Consider the following 21965-nt stretch of genomic DNA (forward strand, 5'->3'; position numbering starts at 1 on the left):
TAAATAGATAGTTATAATTTTCCTTAGTTATGATAAAAGATAAAGTAGATATATAGATAGATATAAATATTATAACTATAATTCTTGCTTGATAACTGTTTTGTTATATGTAATTTTACTATGTTAAAATGAAAGCCTTTCTTTTTTGTTTAAACAGAAAAAGGGGAAATGATGTAGGTGTGTCTTCTATCTATCTGATGATTTCATTGGTTAATTAATAAAGAAACTGCTTGGCCTAATAGGTTAGAACATAGGTGAGTGGAGTAGACAGAACAGGAAGAAGGAAGTCAGTCAGATTGCTGTGCCTCTCCTCAGGGAGCCAGACGCGATGAAGCTCCAGCCCAAGATGGACATATGCTAGAATCTTCCTGGTAAGGCACCACTTCGTGGTGCTACACAGATTATTAGATATGGGTTAATCAAGAAGTGAGTAAGAGGCTGAAACTAATGGGCCAGGCAGTGTTTAAATGAATACAGTTTGTGTGTTGTTATTTCGGGGCATAAGCTAGCCAGGCAGCCAGGAGTCAGGTGGGAATGCAGCCCGCCGCTCAACACTACACACTGCTTAATGTTTTCTTTACTCCTTTTTGCAAGTTGGAAGCTTTGATGGGTAAAGTCTTTTTTTAAGGTCACCACTCCCTTTATCCCATTTAACAACTGGTTTTTATTGAAACTTTTAATCTCCTTGAGTGCAGGATTTAGCTCCATTAGTCTTCCTCATGTTCCTTTTCTCCTGAAACTATGTATATTTTGAATTTCTCTTTGTCTAGCTTGCTCCTTTTTGTTATAGATCTGAGTAAGCATGATTACTAACAATCACAGGACACAGTCAATACTAGGCTTCCTAGAAATCTCTGCCAGGGTCATTAATCCAGACCTCTTAAAACTAGCAAATAGCATATTTTTTTGATAAGAGCAGAAAATTCACCAAAACATCACAAGAGTCTCTAGGCCACATACTAGTATTTTTATCCTCTGAAATCTCTTAAACTGAACCATTATAATCTCCATCACTCTCAGTGCTACTGTCTTCTGTGCTCCTACTAGTATGACCCACCAAGCCTCACTTAAAATCTTTAACTGCTTTCCCAATCCAAAGTCCACCTTCTGTTCACAAGCACTGTAGCAGGCCTGTCACAGCAATACCGAGCTTCTGGTACCAAATTCTGTCTTGGTTAGTGTTCTATTGCTGTGACAAGACATTATGATCATGATAACTTTTATTTTAAAAAGCATTTAGTTGGCACTTGATTACAGTTTCAGAGGTTTAGCACATTATCATTTTGAAAGGCACACAAAGAGACATGATACTGGAGAAGTAGCTGAGAGTTCTACATCTGAATCCACAGGCAGCGAAGGGGGGGAGACTCTGTACTTGATATGCTTCTGAAACCTCAAAACTCACCCCAAATGACACATTTCTGTTGTGAGATATTTGTACATTGTTTAAAGATATATTTGCTATAATTGGTGTAATAAAAAGCTGAACAGCAATTAGCTAGGCAGGATGTGAGATTTCTGGGGACAGAGAGGTCTCTGGTATTTCCATCAGCTAGTGACAGAAAAAAAAGCAGGAGGCATTGAAGCCACCATGCACCGGAAAATATCACAACATTAATCACAAATATTATGAGAAGGCAATATTTACATCAGAGATATTGTGGGAAGAATTTATTTTGAAATGTTGAACTCAAAGTTTTTCCATAAAAGCTGTATGGGACTTTTTAATACAATTTTCCCTAACATCAGCAAATTTTATATGTATAATTGACCTCAGACACATAATCCATGAAATATCAGTTGTTGATGTACAATGTACAATTATATTCAAAGAAAATAGTATTACAGACAATATTCACAGATAATACTAGTTATTATCTGAGGGTGGAATTTTGAGTTTCATACTTTAACATCTTCCTGTGTTGTTCTTCAAAGTTGGTCATATAGTTAATTATAAGGAAAGGGTTTATAAATATTGTATATTATGCAGTATGCTGAGAATCCTGGAGGAAACACAGTTTTCAAGTCACAACTTGCAGTAGTGAATAGTTTAAAATCATTGTCACAGAATAGGACATCTATTACAACTGATTTCACTTTATCTTAATTGAAAACCTATAATTTACCTATATAATTATCATTCTCCTTTTTACTTAAAATAAAAATAATAAGATTATACATATATATATATATATGTTTTTATGCTTAACTGATGCTCTCTCAAGTGATAAGTAAATAAATATATTCCTGAAATTCTAGTTTTCTATAAATCTATCAGGTTTTTCCCACCATGGGAAGAATTTATACACACACATATATAGTTTTATACATATATAACATATATCAAATATTATTTGATATATAACCATATACTTATGATGATATATTATTTGTATACTGTATGATTTGATATAATGTTGATGACAAACACACATACACACACACAGACAACATAACCCTCAAACTTACCTTCATGAGTTGGCTGACAAAGATTATGGAAAAGACCTCTTACAAGAAAACTGACAAAAACAAGATTAGACGGTTCATGGTAATGTAAATGTGACACAAGGCCAGCAAACCCTGTAGGGTTACCTTCTTGATCTATATAACCCTAGAGAACAGAAATAATTTGTTAGTTTGACTCAACTCACAGAATTAGTAACAAGTGGATTATCAATTATCAGTTTAAAATACTACATGCCAATAGGACTATAACTACTAACTAGCCCAACTTTAATAATTACATGAATTACAAGTAGCAGTACTTATTGGGTATTGTCCTCTAAGGTATACAATAATGCAATATGATTAAACAAAAATCTAGGGCTGGAGAGATGGCTCAGCAGTCAGCAACACTTGCTGCTCGTCCAGACAACCTGAGCTCAGTTTTCCAGAATCCACACTGAGTGAGTGCCTCACAGTCAGCTACAACTCCAGTTTCATGCACCCTCATGCCATCTTCTTGTCTCTACGGGCACCTACACATATATTACATCTATTCACACATACATGTATGTATATAAAATGTTTTACAAACTTGTACAACCATTCTGGACATAAGTATGCCAGTTTCTTAGAAAATTGGGAATCAACCTACCAATAGGACCTAGCAATACCACTCTTGGTCATATACCCAAAGGATGCTCAATCATACTACGAGGACATTTGTTCAGCTATTTTCATCACAGCATTATTTGTATTAGCCAAAATTGGAAACAACCTAGATGGCTCTCAACTGAAGAATGGATAAAGAAAATATTGTACATTTATACAATGGAGTACTACTCAGTGGTAAAAAAAATATGTCATTTTGAAATTTGCATGCAAATAGATGGAACTAGATAAAACCAACCTGAGTGAGGTAATCCAAGCCCAGAAAGATGAACATGCTATGTACTCACTCATAAGTGTATACTAGCTGTAAAGTAAAGCATAAAAAACCTGTGGTCCATGACCATAGAGAAACTAAATAACCAGGTGAACCCTAAGGAAAACATATATAAATCCACCTGGAAAGGAGAAATAGACAAGATCTCCTGACAAAGTTGGGAGCATGAGTTGGGGGAGAAGGGAGAGCAGAAGGGGAAGATGAGGAGAGGAAATCTTGGGGGAACAGGATAGTAGAGATGGAGGCAGGACAGAGATGAGAGCAAGGAAAGAGATATTTTGATTGAGGGAGTCATTATGAGGCAAAAAAAAAACTGGCACTAGAGAAATTCCTGGGAATCTACAAGAATGACCCCAGATAAGACCCTAAGCAATAGAGGAGAGGGTGCCCGAACTGAACTTGCCCTGTAGTCAGATTGATGACTATCTTAAATGTCATCATTGAACCTCCATCCAGCAACTGGTGGAAACAGAAGCAGAGACCTGCAGCAGAGCACTGGGCTAAGCTCCCAAAGTCCAGTTGAAAAGTGGGAGGAGTGAGAATACGAACAAAGGGGTCAAGACCATCAACTCCAGGTGGACAGGGAAGGAACCTGCATAGGACCAAACTAGTCCCACTGAACCACTGAATATGGGTAACAATTGTATGACTGGGGAAGACTGCAGGGCCACTGCAGTTCCTGGTGAAAGAGGTAGGAATCAACTTTCTCTCTCTCTCTCCCTCCCTCCCTCTCTCTCTCTCTCTCTCTCTCTCTCTCTCTCTCTCTCTCTCTCTCTCTCTCTCTCTCTCTCTCTCTCTCTCTCTCTCTCTCTCTCTCTCTCTCTCTCTCTCTCTCTTTTTCCTCTGCCTATATGTAATAAATTTCCTACTATATAGATAGAATTTTTAAGTAGAAGACTTAAAAATTTTACCTCCTGCTTGTACTGGATTTTTAGAAACCCATTCTCTTTGGATGGATACCTTGTTCAGCCTAGATATAATAGGGAGGGCCTTGGACCTTTCTCAAGCAATGTGCCTTACACTCTCTGAGGAGTGGATGGGGGCTGGAGTGGAATGGGAGGTGGAGGGAATGGGAGGAGGGGAAGGAGTGGGACCTGGGACTAGTATGTAAAATGGAAAAAGATAGTTTATTTTCTTTCTTAAAAAATAAAAATAAATATTTTTTAAATGTTAAAAAAATCAAGTCTTCTACTTAAAAATTCTATCTATATAGTAGGAAATTTATTACATATAGGCAGAGGAAAGAGAGAGAGAGAGAGAGAGAGAGAGAGAGAGAGAGAGAGAGAGAGAGAGAGAGAGAGAGAGAGAGAGAAGTTGATTCCTACCTCTTTCACCAGGAACTGCAAAGAATATAAGAAGTAAAGCTTTAACATGTCTGTGACTCGGGGACGTTTGAAGGATAACAATGAGTGCCTCAGCACTGACAGTGCCTGCAAAGAAAAGCATTTTGATTTAGTTACATTAAGTGAAATGTCTTTGCAAGAGACAACACCAGATAAATTAATATAGCACACGCATACATATATATGTCACATATCCTATGCATATATAATGTGGATTACAAGATCTATACCCCTAAAGCAAAGTGTGTCACTGTGGGTTCCCTCCTTTACTACTTTATTCTTTTCCAAAGGCTGTCTCTACTACAGCACACAAGGAAAAAGGGGTATGCTTAAAAATGTTCTTTTTGGTGCTCTTGATCACCCACTGTATAGGATACAAAAAGTATTACAGAACACAGCAACAATACACAAACTTCAATTAGATTTAATACAACACATTTTCCTTCATCATATAGCACATCACCTAACAGAGCATGTATGTCCTTTAGCACACTAAAGAGCACTGTGGAAGTTTGAATGACATGGCCTTATAGGTTCATGTGTTTGGATTCTTGCTAACTGGTTTATGAAACTGTTAGGGACGGATTATCAAGTGTAGGCTTTGGGGCTTCAAAAACCAATGCCATTCCCTGTTAGCTCTCTGTCCCTACATTGTGGTACTGTCTCAAGCTGGGAAGCCTCACCCACTACTCCAGTGCCCTGCCTCCCTTCCAGCTGCCCTGCTCCTGCCATGACCAAGTTCTCTTGGTCATGGTCTTATCACATTAGCATAAAAGTGAATAAGATAAGCACAGAAAACCAAACCAAAAAAAAAAAATGTCTCCAAACAGTCTGAGCAGAAAACATATTGTAAGTTTCAGAGCATGCAACATATGAGTTGCATGAGAAGGGGTTTAGATATACTATTCAGTATTTATGGCATTACTGCAAAATTATTAGAAGGAATTTGGCTGAAGCCAAAGGGGTGAAATTGTTCCTTCATCTCCAGTGCCAAACAACACTCTTTTATGTGATGTGCAGTATTCAACTTTTGTCTAAAATATCTATGAACTCACAATAAAAGCAAACTTTCTTAGCACCACTCAAATGACAACCTGTCTACACTTAGGTTGAAGAGAATACAGAATGCAAGAAAAATCTCTGATGTCCTTTAAAAAATAACAACAAAAAAGAAAGAATTATTTTGTTTTTTATTATGTGTATACATGGGGGCAGTATATGCAAGTACTCATGGAATTCAGAAGAGGCCATCAGACCTCTTGGAGTTACAGGGTGGTGTGAAACACCCAGTATGAGCACTGGGAACTGAACTCGGGTCCTCTGCAACAACCTTACATGTTCTTAACATTGGAGCCATATTTCTAGCTGCTACTGCATTTAAGTCCTATATGCTTAATGGTAGGACAGGGGGGAAAATAAAAGGGGTGAACTCCCCATCTACTTTACAGTGGGTTATGAAGGGAACCAAAAAGGATCCTTTACTGACACCCCTTTTCCTTGCATATAGGAATCAGAGGAGGCAGCATTTGGAAAACAGGAAAGTGGTGAGGGGATGTGGGGGTAAAGGAACTAATAGTGGTTCACTCTGTGCTGGAGGTACAGAGCTTATAACTAAAGGCATACTAGCATGATATATTAGTATTTTCACTGCCATGACCTGAGAAGAGCAACTTAAATGAGGAGCAATTTATTTTGGACACATAATTTTAAAAGTAGTTTAAATCCATAACTTGCCTGGCTCCATTGTACTGAAGCTTCTCACCTCACAGAAAGTCTGCACAAATAGACTTCCACTCTCCTTCTATCAAGGACCCCAGCATGAACAAGGCCACCTTCATTTGAGTACATTGCTGTCCTGCAGGCTAATTATTCTCTAGGGAAGGCTCCACAGATATTTTCAGAAATAAAGTATATATTAGTAGAATATTGTACATAGTAGAATAGGTCCTGCTGTAGTCCAAATGTGGTCCCAAGAACATGCTAAAATCTAATCTCCATGCTGGTGATCTTATTGAGGGCTGGGACTTAGGGAAGTGATTAGAAGCAGAGTAAGTCTTAAGAGTAGAATCCTCTGTGATTATACACGAGGAAGGAAAAGGAAAGGTCAGATAGGCCGGGACATTTCCTGTTTACCAAACGATGTCCTGTCATTGGGACACTTTAAGAAAGTCTTTCACTAAATGTCACCCTGCAGCATTGAACCTCTGTCATCATGAGCCAAAACAAACCTCTCTTCTTGATAATTCACCCCACCTGTGGCGTTCTGTTATGGCCAACAGAAAATGAACACAAGTTCGTCTAACAGTGTGTTGTCACAAAAATAGAAATTAAATCATTTAATTGTGAGTTTCAAATTCACGGTCTCATACACCTTTTATCAGACCCTAAAACATCAAGACAATGTTCTGGGTGTGTTTTGATGTCCACTTGCTTACAACCTTATAAAGTGTGCAATCATACCTTGAAAAAAATGTCTGAAAAACAAAAACAAAATAATAATGTGGCCGGGCGGTGGTGGCACACACCTTTAATCCCAGCACTCAGGAGGCAGGGGCAGGTGACTCTCTGTGAGTTCGAGGCCAGCCTGGTCTACAAGAGCTAATTCCAGGACAGGCACCAGAAACTACAGTGAAAACCACAGAGAAACCCTGTCTTGAAGTTCAAAAGAAATATTAATAATAATGTGATCATTTTAGTAGAACTAGGCATGAGAACTTTTTTTTTGGTTTAGGTGTGCTTGTTTTCCAACTTTCTACATTTTCTAAACATTTATAATTAACTTACACTTTGTCTTATAAAAAGTAAACTGTTACTTTACATTTATAAAAATAAATTCTTTTTGTTTCTGAATGGTATAAACAGATAATAGCTAGCACTCTCGGTACAAGACAATACTGTCTATTATGCTAGAAGACAGTGACCATGGGAACACCTTAGTGCCCACCCAGTCACCAATTCTGTCTGACAATGAAAACAAGCACAGCTCATCATTGTTCTCCTTAGCGTTTTCTTTAGCGTTCTCCGCCGCTCTCTAGAGAACATGGAAAAGCATGCTAAGCCTGATAACAGCACAGTAGAGCACAGGCCAGCCAGACCATTGGTAGAGGCCCAGGCTGGGGGACACAGCACCTTTGCCTTGCCGTCCTCTGGGTCATCTGCCTTGGAGGCCAGCAGCATGAGTCTCAGAATGAGTGAGATACTGAGAGGAAACTGGCCTCTCAGCTCAGGCACTTTGGATTTTATGAGTTTTTCTATCTTGGGCAGTGGAATATCAAAGAAGTAGACATCACCCAACAGGTCTTGCCCTCGTCTTCCAGCCCGACCAGACATCTGGAAACAGAGCAGAATCATGCTGTGAGAACCATCTGAGTGTTTTTCCTAAAAGAATGTAAAGAACTATTCCTTTTATATTGTTTTGGGGCACGTATACTATGCCTAGTAGTTAACTAAAATGAATAGCCTTCAATTTCAAATCTAAAAAGTTCATCATATCTAAAGTAGAGCTATTTTAAATAATGTATCTGTCATTCCCATGTATCATTAATCATACTAAGTATTTGTATAATGTTGTACAGAAATTAATCTATCTATAAAATTATATATCTAATGCTATAAATATACAATGTGTTTTATAATATATAATTACCACTTCCTGACAATAATTTATGAGATTAAATATTCTATGATTATATATATTATGTATATAACATTACATAGCATATGATATAACATATATAATGACACTATATGATAATGTATTATTAATATTAATTATACATGTTCACTATGATTGGAATTTTACTGTATATAGCTACATTTGATGCTGCCAGCAGAAATATTGACCAAACATTTCTGAGAAGGTAACTCTATAAAGACAAACTCTGCTGTCTGCAGAACATAATGGAACAAAGAGAATCAAAAGCAAGGAAAATGCTTTAATATACAAGGTCAAGACTTTGTGGTGAAAGGCAACTGTTTGGGGAACTGAGGAAACCCTGGGTGAAATGAATGAAGTTCTATATGAATGTATATCACTGACATACATCATTGACATAGGAATGGGTTTGTCAAGGACCTAGTGCCTCAGACCCATGGGAATGTCAAAATCTCCTTTCTTTCCCCACAGGGATTAAAAATCATTCTTCTTATCCACATTTCGATGGTAATATAGTGTATGCAGAAACTGTCCATTGCAGCTTTCTCCTCCCACATATTTTTGCCTAAAGACTTCTCCCCTCAGGGTCTGCCCCTAAAATTAGCCAACCTGTCTCCTTGTTCAACTGTATGCAATAACCCCACTTTTTTTTAAGGACAATAAAAAAGGTTATTTATTTGAGGGGGAAAACTTTTTTTTTTGGTTTTCTTTGAATTTTTTTTTCATGGTTTTTTTTTTTATATTTAAAAATTTCCATCTCCTCCCCTCCTCCTCCCCCTTCCCTCCCCTCCCCTCCACCCATACCTCCCCTCCCTCCCTCTCCAGGCCAAGGAGCCATCAGGGTTCCCTGCTCTATGTTAAGACCAAGGTCCTCCCAACTCCCCCCAGGTCCAGGAAGGTGATCTACCAAGCTGAGAAGGCTCCCACAGAGCCCGTCCATGCAGAAGAATCAGAGCCCAGAGCCATTGTCCTTTGCTTCTCAGTCAGCCCCCACTGTTGGCCACATTCAGAGAGACAGGTTTGGTCGCATGATCCATCAGTCCCATTCCAACTGGAGTTGGTGATCTCCCATTAGTTCTGTCCCACTGTCTCCATGAGTGAACGCACCCCTCACGTTCCTGACTTTCTTTCTCATGTTCTCTCTCCTGCTCCTCATCAGGACCTTGGGAGCTCAGTCCAGTGCTCCAATGCGGGGCTCAGTCATTTTCTTCATCTATTGCCAGGTGGAGGTTCCCTCACAGTCCTGAATTTCTTTCTCATGTTGGCAGCTGAGGAGAGGGAGCCTGAAAAGGCCAGTTCCTATAGCCATACTGATGAATTTCTTGCATATCACCATAGAACCTCCACCTGGCGGTAGATGAAGAAAATGACAGAGCCCCACATTGCAGCACCGGACTGAGCTCCCAAGGTCCTGATGAGGAGCAGAAGGAGAGAGAACATGAGAAAGAAATTCAATAACCCCACTTTTATGTTCAACTTTATATAAGAAACACACTGAGCTTCCGAGTGATATAGTTTCTCCGTTGGGAGTCAAAGCCACATGCTCCCAGCTTTTCTGTGTGTCTGTGCATCTGTGCTTTTCTCATTAGCTGGTTAGGTCAGTTAGGTCAGTCTCTGGAGCTGGGCAGAACATGGAAATACTTCATGCACAGATTGTAGGGAAACAACCAAATAATACCACAGGAGAGTACAGACATTGGTCTGGAAACAGACTGTGTGTCTAGAGTCAAGAAAAGTATTAAAAATGGCTCCAGAATAGAAACCCATGCTCAGTTGCTCAGTAAATTAGAACGTAAATGTTTCCCAGTAATCTGTGATATGGATCCTTTCCTGTAAATTGCTTTATTTAGCTTGTGTGCATAAAATGAAGTAATAATCACCCAGATTCTGCAGACAAGAGAGGAGTTTGAATGCCTTATCAAAGACCATACACATGATTAGCAGTGGTCAAAATAATCTCATAGTCCCATGCTTACTCAATACCAGACAGGCGCCTACAGTCTTCTGCCATGAACTGGAGAATTTATTAGTAATTTAGTAGTTAACGTAATTTTTTTTTACTATTTCATGGCTACATAGTATGAATACATTATATTAAGTTAATGTATATTTATTTACCTGTCTGAAATTTAAAGCATCCAGATAGACTGAGTTTTGAGCAAAAACCACAGATTTACAAGGCATGTTGACTCCTAAAGCGAGTGTTCCTGTAGCTGTCACCACCTAAAATGGAATAAAACAGTGATTTCACACACTGGCATTTTGGTTGAATACAAGTATTTCCATGAAATTGCTAAGAACTGTATTTAAATCCCAATAATGATGGCTCCTTGGCCTTGAGAGGGAGGGAGGGGAGGTATGGGTGGAGGGGAGGAGAGGGAAGGGGGAGAAGGAGGGGAGAGAAAGGGGAGAAGGAGGGGAGGGAGGGGGGAGGAGGAGGGAAGGAGATGGAAATTTTTAAATATAAAAAAAAATAAACCATGAGGAAAAAAAAAATAAAAAAAAAAAAAAAAAAAAAAAACTGCAGTGGACAAACTAAGGGAACGAGACACATAATGTTTCTTCTTACTTTGCAAACATAGACAGCACATTCTCTAATGGAATCTGTTATACCTGTTTCTTTACAAGAAATATATACTTTAATCTTAATTGTATAGTACAAATGTCACAGAGGAACTTAGAGGTCGTATCTAAAATAATTATATTCTCTCATCACCATCAATCTCTCTGTTCTTTGTGTTATTCCTTTAATGTCCCACAATATCACTGTTATTTTGTATACTATTAAAATACTAAAGTCTAAGAATCATTCACTGTTGTATCTCAAGAACCAAGTAACACATCTGACATGGAATAAGTATTACATTAAACATCATAAATAAAATATTAGGATAGGAATTTCTATGTGAGAAGGCAGTAAAATTTTTACAAGCCTACTTCCTGGTAACTATTTGATTTACTAAAGTTCATTGAGAAATGGCATAAGAACAAAATACATTTTATCTTTCTGTCATGAATTTGCATGATCACTAATCATAAACAGAATGTAAAGTTTATTTTCATAATCTAACTTCTAGTTCATTTTTTTTCCTGTTGTAGCTAGTATGTCTTGACTTGTCCTATCTTGTTGTGGAATTGTCTTTTTGTACTCTCAGAAGATGTGTCTTTGCCAAGGCACCTTCAGATTGGTTTAATAAAGAGCTAAATGGCCAATAACTAATTAGACAGGACTTCTAGGGACAGAGAAGATGTTGGGAAAAAGAAAGGAGAAGTTGCCAGCCAGATAAGAAGAGAAAATGGGAGGTGCAAGATGGAAGCAAGGTAACAGCATCATGCAACAGAACATAGATTAATATAAATGGGTTGATTTGTTATCAGAGCTACTTGGTATAACCCTAATCTGTAGGCTTAGCTTTCATAATTACGAATATGTCTCTGTATTATTTTTTTCATGTGGCAGCCTTAAGAAAATCCCTTCTTCACTGACTCTTTAGATCAATGCTGCTTGTGCTTCTGATTTGTGAAGATGTTTGAGGTAGTGAAGTTATGTTTTCTAATTGTTTTGTAACTGAGGCTTATGCCTCTGTCAAAATGAAAAATGATACTTACTAAATTATATTAAATTATTTTTATTCAAATCTTTTTCACAAGCACAAGCATTGAGAGTGTAGGAGCTTTACATTTAGAAAACAAAAAGAACAAATACCTTCCTAAAATGTCTTCTCTGATGAAGCCATTACAGTAGCTATTCTATATCAGTTGAGTTATTCTCACTTTATTAGTGAATAAGACATTGCTGTCAGATACTATTTTAACCATATCTCTTTCCCTTTTTTCTTTCTCTTCATTCTGTCTACTCTTTCTTTTTGCCTATGCCTTACAAAATGTAAGGTTGATAACTTTTAGTAGTCAGAGTCAGTTTTTAAATATTGCTCAAGATTCATATTTACTTGGCAGCAATCTAAGGGTCCTCTGTATACTTGCCTGAATTATTGCAATGAGCCTAACCAGGATGTACTAAAGAAAACACAGTAAGAATGTGCCCCAAAAGTCATTTATGACAATCGTCCTCTTGTCTCCCATCAGTAACAGTAGAAATGACCTTCAGTACAACATATTTATAAGCTCTGTTGAGATAATTTGAAGCCCTGTGGAAGCAGATATCTGTGCTATGATTTCAACTGCCACATTAAAAAAATATCTTCACCAAACTAAAATATAAATACTCTTTAAATTCATGTAGAGAATGTTTGTAGCAAAACCACATCAACAAACCCTACATATAAAAACATAAGAGTAAGTTATGCACCGAGGTCAACATAGAGATGCTTTGTTTTTGTGGGCAAATATATGCAGTGAGTGGCACCAGTCAAACCTCCTTCCCAAGTTAAATGACATAGAGCATATACAAAGGTACCACAGTCAGTAAATAAAGTCTACAGCCCAAATAACATAGGTATATGAGGGAAGGGAGTAAAGGGTGGCTATATTTCTTCATTTCATGAACATTCTGCTTCATCTATTTACATTTTCAAATTTTACAAAGAAAAATTGACCCACCCTAATGAATCCTTTCCTAAAAAGGATTTCCACTAACTGCTTTTCTTTGGCGCTCATAGAGCTGTGATGAAAGCCAATGCCCCTTCTTGCCAATTGCTTCAGTGTGTCACCTTTTCTTTGGTTTTTCACCCGACTAAACACCATCTGCAATGACTGCAAAACAAGAGATTTAAAGTATTACTTATCTAATGTTCATTCAAATGTGTTCAATGAAAATAATATATGTATTACATAATAATTTGGCCAAATGATATCACTGTTTGGCCTTTGCTCTACATCCACACATCATCAACCATCATCATTAGCAATAACAACAACAAAAGCACGTTTTATGGCAACAACAGTCACTACAAGAAAATTTTTTCTCAATTCTTGGCATTTTCACTTCAGCTCTGGAATAGAATACTCTACCAGTGTAGTAGATAACCCCAAGGGAAATACAAGACTGTGGCCCAGTCCCACTGGAACAAGATCAAGTGACGGTGAAAACTTTTCTAAAGTTCTTCCCAGAAAGTAGAGCAAAACTTTTATACTCTAGGGTAAAGTAATGCCTTTATCCACATTGTGTCTGGTTGGATGTGTAATACATACCACTACATGATAGAATGCAAGTGCCCTTGTCTTCCTATGTTCAGAAATATCTTATTTGTGTAGTTAAGATATGAATGTAAAGTCAGTGTACATGACAAAGCGATTGATTGCAAAAGACGGGTGCATTCAAGGGTCCTGGAGAATACAGAGTGATTACCTAAGGGTCTCTAAGTAGCAAGGAGGAAATCCAGTTGTGCCCAGTGTTATAATATATAAAAATATCAACATTTGGAGAGAAGAGACAAGTTTAAGTCTCGAAACATAAAAGGATATTTCCTAGCAATTTTGATTGTACAGTTATCTATAAAAAGGAATATCAAGGATCAGTTAAAATAATGATGTACATACTAGACAGTTTATGAAGCTGGCAAAATAAGATTCATGACACAATGAAAATATGCAAATGGATATGTGAATGTGTGTGGGTGGTGTGTGTGATGTTATTGCTTGTATTGAAACTGGTTGCATTGTTATATATGTTGTCTATAAATAGTAATAGTTTAACGATAATGGGCTAAACCAATTATAGATATCCCAATGACTTTGGTAAATTTTTTTAGCTGGAATATAGATGGGCCCTAATTTTAAGAAATGTAAAAATTTGAATATATTAGTCTGTATAGGTTAAAATTCTGACTTTATACAGATTTTATAGAAGACACCATGCAAAAACAGACACTTAGGTGATTTGATGAGACAAAATTAGTCTACAAATTCTAATCCTATCCTAAGGGTAGATTGGAAGGCCCTTGAATGTTGTATGCAGCAAAAGTTCCTGTCTGCTACATCTCTAGCTCATAGAGACCTCCCTTATGGTAGCAATTGCCTGCAGTATGGCCAACACTGCCTACACGGTAGAAGCCTACACTCTGAGAGCACTGGTCTCTTCTGGGTGCTGACCTCATCATCTATTGCTTTCTGATCAGCATATGTGCAGTCCTGCGGAATCTCCATATTCTTCTCCAGACTCCTCAGGAGGTAATCACGTTCAGCTTCACTCATGATGTTTTGATCCAATCTTCTGGAAGGCTTTTGGCTCTTTTCGCCTCTTTACAAGAATAATATTACAAGAAATCAGTATTTGCAGCTAATCTGTACAGGAATCTCAGAAGCACTGCTTCATGCATTTATATTATCATAACTCAGTCCTCTCTCCCATTGTATTTGTTTATCAGCCCCTGGGGCCTACGATCCCTCAAGATGAAGCTATTATGAATGTGACATTTTTGTCTGTAGAGTTTTCCCCCATTGTTTCCCAATGGTCAATGTATATATTTTTAAAATACAGAATAATCTATCTCCTACTAAAGAAAATAGAATATTAAAAAAGTATAAGTTCAAGTTCAGGAATGAGTACAAGATTCAAAGAACAGATAACAAATTTATGAGATCAGATGATGCAAACAATAACGGTGAGGTACTGAAGAGGCAGATAGCTGTGTCCATAGAAAGAAAGAATAAATATAAGAATAAATGAAGTGAACAGAATATCCTAAATATCCTAAAAGGTAAGTGGCAGGAAACACATGTAAAATAGTAAAAACATAAGCCAAAATTGATGAACAGTCCGCAGCAAAAGTTAGACCCATCAGATAGATGACAGGAAAAAGAAAACCAAACATGGGGAATTTTAACCAATTTAAAAGTTTATTCAGCACAGGTAGCTAAGTTGGAGAGTAGTGAACCTGGAGAGTCTTAAGTCCAATACAGACCTCTGTGATCATAAGGAGGAAATATGAAAATAGGAGTTTGCAAACAACATCGTCACTGAAAGTGGAGAGGACCAGAGGAAGGACACGTTTTAACTACACAGTGAAAGCAATGAAATTCCAAGGGTGAAAATGGTGTGGTAATCCAATCTAAAACTCACTCTATGGCTCACACGGTGGTAATGGGCCACGAGTGGAGGCAGAGTTGCATGGACAATGTGGGATGATCATATCAATTTCTATAATACACCCAGACTACTAGAATCTAGACCCGCTTTGAACAAACATAAATTAAACTGATCTATGCAAGTAAGGAATATGTGATGCAAGTCACCTATCTTCAAACAATTATCCTTCTGAAATTTAAAAACAGAAACAATCCAAGCAGGAATTTGAACTTCATTATAGAACAGCTTCAATGAATGTTCCTACTAGGACATTTGGGTTCTACAAACCTTAATGTGGTATTTGATTAGTGAAATACTTACCCTATCTTTTGTTGTTTCTCCAAAGATTTTTTAACTTTTCGAAGTCTGTTAGCCATGACATGAGCTTCCTTATCAGCTTTGGGAGGCCTTTTCTTTTCCTCTTTCAACTCTAGGAAATTGCAAGCATCCTCAGCACATCCTTCTACAGAATTTAACTTAAATCTGGAAGCAAGCAAATATGTATTTAAAGGTATATTATCATAAGATTCAGTTTCTCCATCTTTTCTGGTTATGTGTTACATTTCTCATGGCTATGAACAATGGCTGAGAAGAAGTAGTTATGGAAGGGTTTAAATGAGTTCACAGTTTGAAAGGACACAGCTACTTATACTGGGATAAAAGTAAGCATGGCAAAAAAGTAAGCGGTAGCTATTCACATTGTATCTATAGTCAGGAAGCAGAGCATAAACAGAAAGCAGGATTAGCTCCAAGACTTCAGGGCTTAACCCCAGTGGTCCTGTGTGGTGGTTTGACTTGATAGTGGTCCCCACAGGCTCATGTATTTGAATACAAAGTCTGTAGTTGGGAAGGATTAGGAGGTGTAGCCTTGTCGCAGGAGGTGTTCAGCTGGGATCAAGCTTTGAAGTATCAAAAGCCCATACCATTCCCAGTTAGCTCTCTCTTTCTGAACACTCCTTTTAATGATATAATCTCCTAGATCATTTGAAACAACAACAATTATATCAAACATTATTTCAACGCTGTCATTTCTGTACCACAGATGAGAAAATGGAAATATAGATTAAGGGGTCTGCATACACATGTATGTCATGTATGTCACTGAGTGTGTCCTCTTATCCTTGTCTGTGGAGGTGTTATTATGGTATTATTTTTTATGTCATACAGGTTCCAGTCATTTCCGTCATAGTGTATCTCTTTTCAAAAATCTATATTAGTTGAAAATAACTGTGCTTCCTATGTCTCTCTGATACAGTTTACATAGAATGGAAATGACCTAGAAACTGCACATCAGCGATTAATATTTTGTGCCACTGAACTACGCATTCATGACTTTTTGTTTTAGTTTCACCAAGATTCTTGGTGTGGTTGCAGTCATGGAATGGTTGTCAATCAATGATATGGCTAAAGGAGAGAGCAGTAGAATTGATGCTGAGGCCTGCCCTTGAAATGTATGCCCTTAGACACATATTAACATTTCCAACCTCTACACCTCTAAACACGGTCCACACTCTTTTTGCCAGACATCAGGGACAGAATGTTGGGGCTATCACTATATGATAAGCCACTAAAGACTAACTATCACACTGCATGTAAGAAATGATTTTCATAGTTTGTCTTATATAATAATCCTTTATTCCTTTAAAAGGTATGAAGATAGAACTTCATACGTACAATTTTAGCTGTCATATTTTGATACCTTATGAACGCACTAGTATTCTTGTGATTTTCTCTGGGTACCTCTAGAACCTCATTATTTCCCAAAGTCCTTCCCTCCAAATGCTATTGAATGCCTTCCTGAAGTCAATGTAACCAACATATAAGTCTTTTCCAAATTCTTCATATCTTTCTGCCAGTTTCCTCAAAGTGAAGATCTGATCTATTGTGCTCCTTCCTATTAGCTCGGAATGTGCTTTGGGTCTCTGCTAGGATTTCCTCTCTCTTCTGCCCTTGATCCTTTGCAGGAAAATGGAGGAGGATAAGCTCTTGCTGCTGTGGCATGACAAACTAATGCTCCTGTAATTTGAACAGTCCAGCTTGTCCTTCTTCTGGTATATGTGAATTATGACTCCGTGCTTCCATTCTGTGGAATCACTTAGTGTTCCCATATCTCTCTGAAGAGTCTGAGAAGGGCCTCAGCCTGCGAGCCTATTGTAGCCACCTCCACCTCCTCTACCGTGATGTCATCCAGTCCACTCCTGGGCCCTTTCTGTATTTTGCTCTCTTAATAGTTTCTTCTATTTTCCTCCTGTCAATATTAAATATTTCCTCATCATCTCTGACGTTCGAGTGGCCGCCAAAGTTTTTCTCATTGTGATCTACATGACAGCTTTAGGGTCATTGTATATGGTGTCAAAGTGTAGGCTTCATCTTTGTTTTATTTCCCCTGGTTATGTTAAAAGATGACCTTGTCCATCTTTAATCACTGGAATCTGTGGTGCATATCTGAATGTTATCTGTCTGACAAGATGTGTTTTATTATGGAGTCTAGCCACTTCGACCTCTTTGCATATACCTTCTATATGTATATATATATATATATATATAGATAGATAGATAGATAGATAGGTAGATAGATAGATAGATATGGATATGGATAGAGATAGAGATATCGATATAGATATAGATTAGATATAGATATAAATATGTATGTATATTATATATACAGCTCTTCATCCTTTTTCGCTCTCCTTTTGACTTCCCTGCACAGATAGTTGTGGTGTTTTGCTGCCTCTGGATTGTCTTCATTTTCTCTTTCATTTCCTTCTTTCACCATCCAGGTTGATTGTATCTGCAGTAAGTCATTCTACTGGTGTTGCCCTTTTTGCATGATCCATCATCTCCTTTGAAGACTCCTGTACAGCTCTTTTGATGTTCTCCCATTTGCTTTCTATATTTGTATAGGGTTGTTTAATGATTTCCCTAATCTTTTTTGAGCAGTTCTCTTATACTGTCTCCATACAGCTGGGTTCATAGTTGTTTACAGTTGATCTTACTGTTTATCTTGCCTGGCATTCAGTTGAATGTTGACCATAACAAGTTGGTAATCTAACCCAAAGTCAGCACTAGGAAATGACCGGCTGTTTTGGATGTTGGATAAAAGTTTCTTGCTGTCCAGAATGTCGTCAATTTGGCTGTGTGTGCATTTGTTAGGGGATTCCCACATCCAGCATCTTGATGGTTTGAACTGATTGAATTTTGTGTTAGATAAGTACAAATCATTTGCATAACAGAAGTTATGCAGTCATTCCCCTCTATCATTACCTACAATGGTGCATAACAATTCACTGTGTCACGGTTTTACAACTTTGTGCATTGTTCAGTCCATTTATAATGGTGAAGTGTCCATTTATAATGTCATTGGGTCTTCATTTCCTTATGAAGCTCCCTTGCCATGTGCTATTTATTCTAATTCACTGTGTATGCTTTTCACCTACTGACCAATATAATTCTTTCAACAAGATAGAGGAAAAATTGCATGTAATATATAAATGATAAAATACTGTTTTCTGGTTTCAAGACTGCAGTTAAGATCTTAGACATATGCACAGAGAATGGTTCTTGCTTCTAATATCCATGGCTGTACTTGGAAGTGAAGCAAAAAAGCTATATAAATTATTCCTGACACAGAAAAGAGTTTTCTCTTGTCCTACATACAAAGGCAAAAGGAGCAATTTTACTGCAGTCTCCAATAATAATCAAATAGGACCTTGCATCACCTGCTTCCATTGTTCCTGACTTCCTATTACTAATCATGATTTATTATATGTTTCTGTACATGTACATAAGTAATGAACTTTATAATACAATGGCTTTATTTATTTGATGATTCTATAGCTTGAGAATAATTTGAAATTGTCTCCAATAAGTAAAGTATTCTCTTATTGTTACATAGTTAAAATGGTTAATCTGTATATTTTTATCCACTAACTAACTTATTCTTGGTGCCATTTTATTAGAATTAGATCTATTAAACTAGTATGTTCAATTTTAAGTTATTACATTCTATAACATGAAATGTGGCAAGATATCACTGGCTCTAGGTCATATTTATCATTACAATTAGTTTAAATTACCAAAATATTTCATCAATCTATATTGCAGCATATTATAAAAACTTAAATTTTGTGTGGGATAGCAATACTGATGGCTATGTTCAATGGGTTCTGTAAAGAACCAAGATCTGTACTGAAAATTATTAGTAAAACCTATAACAAACAAAAACAATAGTTTATAGCATAAAAATTAAGGTATCAAATTTAGTGAAGAAAAATTAATAGAACATGGTGTGGGAGGTCCTTTTATCTATGTGCTACTTTGATTGGTTAATGAATAAAGAAACTGCTCTGGCCTTTTGATAGGGCAGAACTTAGGTAGGAGGGGAATATGGAATGGAATTCTGAGAGAAGGAAAGCAGAGTCAGAGAGAAATCATGGATTCGCTGGAGACAGATGCTGGGAATATTACCTGGTAAGCCACTGCCAGGTAGCAATACACAGATGAATAGACATGGGTTAAATTAAGGTGTAAGAATTAACAAAAAAAAACTAGAGCTAATGCGCCAAGCAATAATTTAATTAATATAATTTCTATGTGGTTATTTCGGGGCTAAGCTAGCCAGGCAGCCAGGATGAACAAGCAGGCCTCTCCCTCAACAATTAGAGCTCCAACATGTGCTAGCTAAATCCATGTAAAACCTGTCTACTTAGGTAATATTATATCCTTCTAGAGTCTCTGATGGAGCTGAAGAATAGATAGATAGTTATAGTTTCCTTTAGTTAAGATAAAAGATAAAGTAGATATAAATATTGTAACTGCAATTCTTTCTTGATAACTGTTTTGTTATATGTAATTTTACTATGTTAAAACCTTCCGTCTTGTTTAAATAGAAAAGAGGAAATGGTGTGGGAAGTCCTTCTGTCTATGTGCTGCTTTCATTGGTTAATGATTAAAGAAACTGCCGTAGCCTATTGATAAGTCAGAACTTAGGTAGGCGGGGAAGACAGAACTGGAATCTGGGAGAAAGAAACCAGAGTCAGAGAGATGCCATGGATCTGCTGGAGAAAGACACTGGGAATTTTACCCAGTAAGCCACTGTCACATAGCAATACACAGATTAGTAGAAATGGATTAAATTAATATGTAAGAATTAACCAATAAGAAACTAGAGCTAATGGGCCAAGCAACAATTTAATTAATACAGGTTCTGTGTGGTTATTTTGGGGCTAAGCTAACTGGACGGCCGGGATGTACAAGCGGGCATTTTCCCCAACAAGAACTCTAAAAATATTTTAAGAACTTAACTAAAAGTGAGCATAATGGTAAATGCATGTCTACACTTCCAGCAGGAGGGAGGCTGAGGTAGGAAACCCATCCTTGACACATATCAAGATCCTGTTTCAAACAAACAAACAGAGCCAGAACAACAAAAAGTAGAAAAAAAAAATTGTCAGTGCTGGAAAGAAGGCTTAGTGGTTAAGTGCACTAACCGATCTTCCAGATATAATTCTCAGCACCCAGGAATCCGACTCCCTCACAAGCATACAAGCAAAACACCAATGCACAGAAAATAAAAATGATTATTTAAAAAATGTGATTTTAAATAAGTCATACGATTTTGACAAATGAATTAGCACCCCATGTAGTAATAAATAGTAGACCATAGCAGTAACATGTATATAATTTCCTCCACCTTAAAGGAAGGAGCCTAACACAAAGTATGTCCCAAGGTTAAATGACGTACAGAAAGAACAGCGCAGGCAACTTCTCCATTTCCCTGAGCTTCTCAACAAGATGTGGAAAGAAGTCCAGCATTCTTCCTGAGTAGTCATGGAAATTGGGACTCAGCTTCTGCAGCACCATTCTGGCCTGTGAGGGTGAACAGAAAGCATTTGTATTAAAATGTGCGTAGCAAAGATAGGAATGGCCACTCGGACTAAACTCTTTTCATTGTTGTTTAATCTTTGTTTTTGTTGTTCTTCAAACTAGTCCTAGGACACTACTGTGGTGAGCAACAGCAAGGACACACACAAACCACAGACTTAATAACAAACTTCTGATGCACTGTACACCACACCTGCAATTGTTTGAGACAGCACAAATCTGGCAGGAGGGGAAGGATGGCTCAGTTCGTGGTGTTGTTTCCACTGTAGCAGAAGAAAGGAGCCCCCTCCATGCTGCAGAGGCAAGCACAGCCAACCTGACTAAGTGGTTTCGAATGACCAGATAAGCACAGGAAAATGTAACCTAACTATAGCAAGTTTGCAATTGAAAGAACAAATCAAGGTATGAGCTGGGGAGAGATCACATGGGAAAATTACCATACATGCTATTTAAAATTGGAAATCTCAATTTTTGATGATAAAATAAGACTATAAGCTTAAACAAAACAAATGTGTAAGCATATAGTTCTAGGGTGAGACTCTAGTACTTGAATAGTTCTTAAAATGTAAAATAAAAAGTATAAAGAATAAAACCCCAAGGACGGCTGCATGACAAGGACATGGAACAAATGAGCTCACAGCGGTGTCGACGCCTGCAAAGGAGCTCACA

General features: G+C 37.4%; 1 protein-coding gene across 1 annotated transcript in view; it reads right to left on the minus strand.

Moving 5' to 3' along the window:
- The window catches only part of LOC119812945 (probable ATP-dependent RNA helicase DDX60), a 107845-nt gene that overhangs the window by 19461 nt on the left and 66419 nt on the right, over nt 1–21965 (minus strand). The window contains exons 25-32 of the mRNA XM_038327990.1: nt 21157–21281; nt 15735–15896; nt 14438–14585; nt 12947–13099; nt 10505–10609; nt 7861–8061; nt 4714–4818; nt 2470–2611 (exon numbers count right to left, since the gene is read on the minus strand). Coding sequence (XP_038183918.1) covers nt 2470–2611; nt 4714–4818; nt 7861–8061; nt 10505–10609; nt 12947–13099; nt 14438–14585; nt 15735–15896; nt 21157–21281 — 1141 coding nt within the window. The remainder of the gene's footprint in view (nt 1–2469; nt 2612–4713; nt 4819–7860; nt 8062–10504; nt 10610–12946; nt 13100–14437; nt 14586–15734; nt 15897–21156; nt 21282–21965) is intronic.

The sequence above is a fragment of the Arvicola amphibius genome, chromosome 4, assembly GCF_903992535.2.
Source record: "Arvicola amphibius chromosome 4, mArvAmp1.2, whole genome shotgun sequence".
In the NCBI taxonomy this organism is placed as follows: domain Eukaryota; kingdom Metazoa; phylum Chordata; class Mammalia; order Rodentia; family Cricetidae; genus Arvicola; species Arvicola amphibius.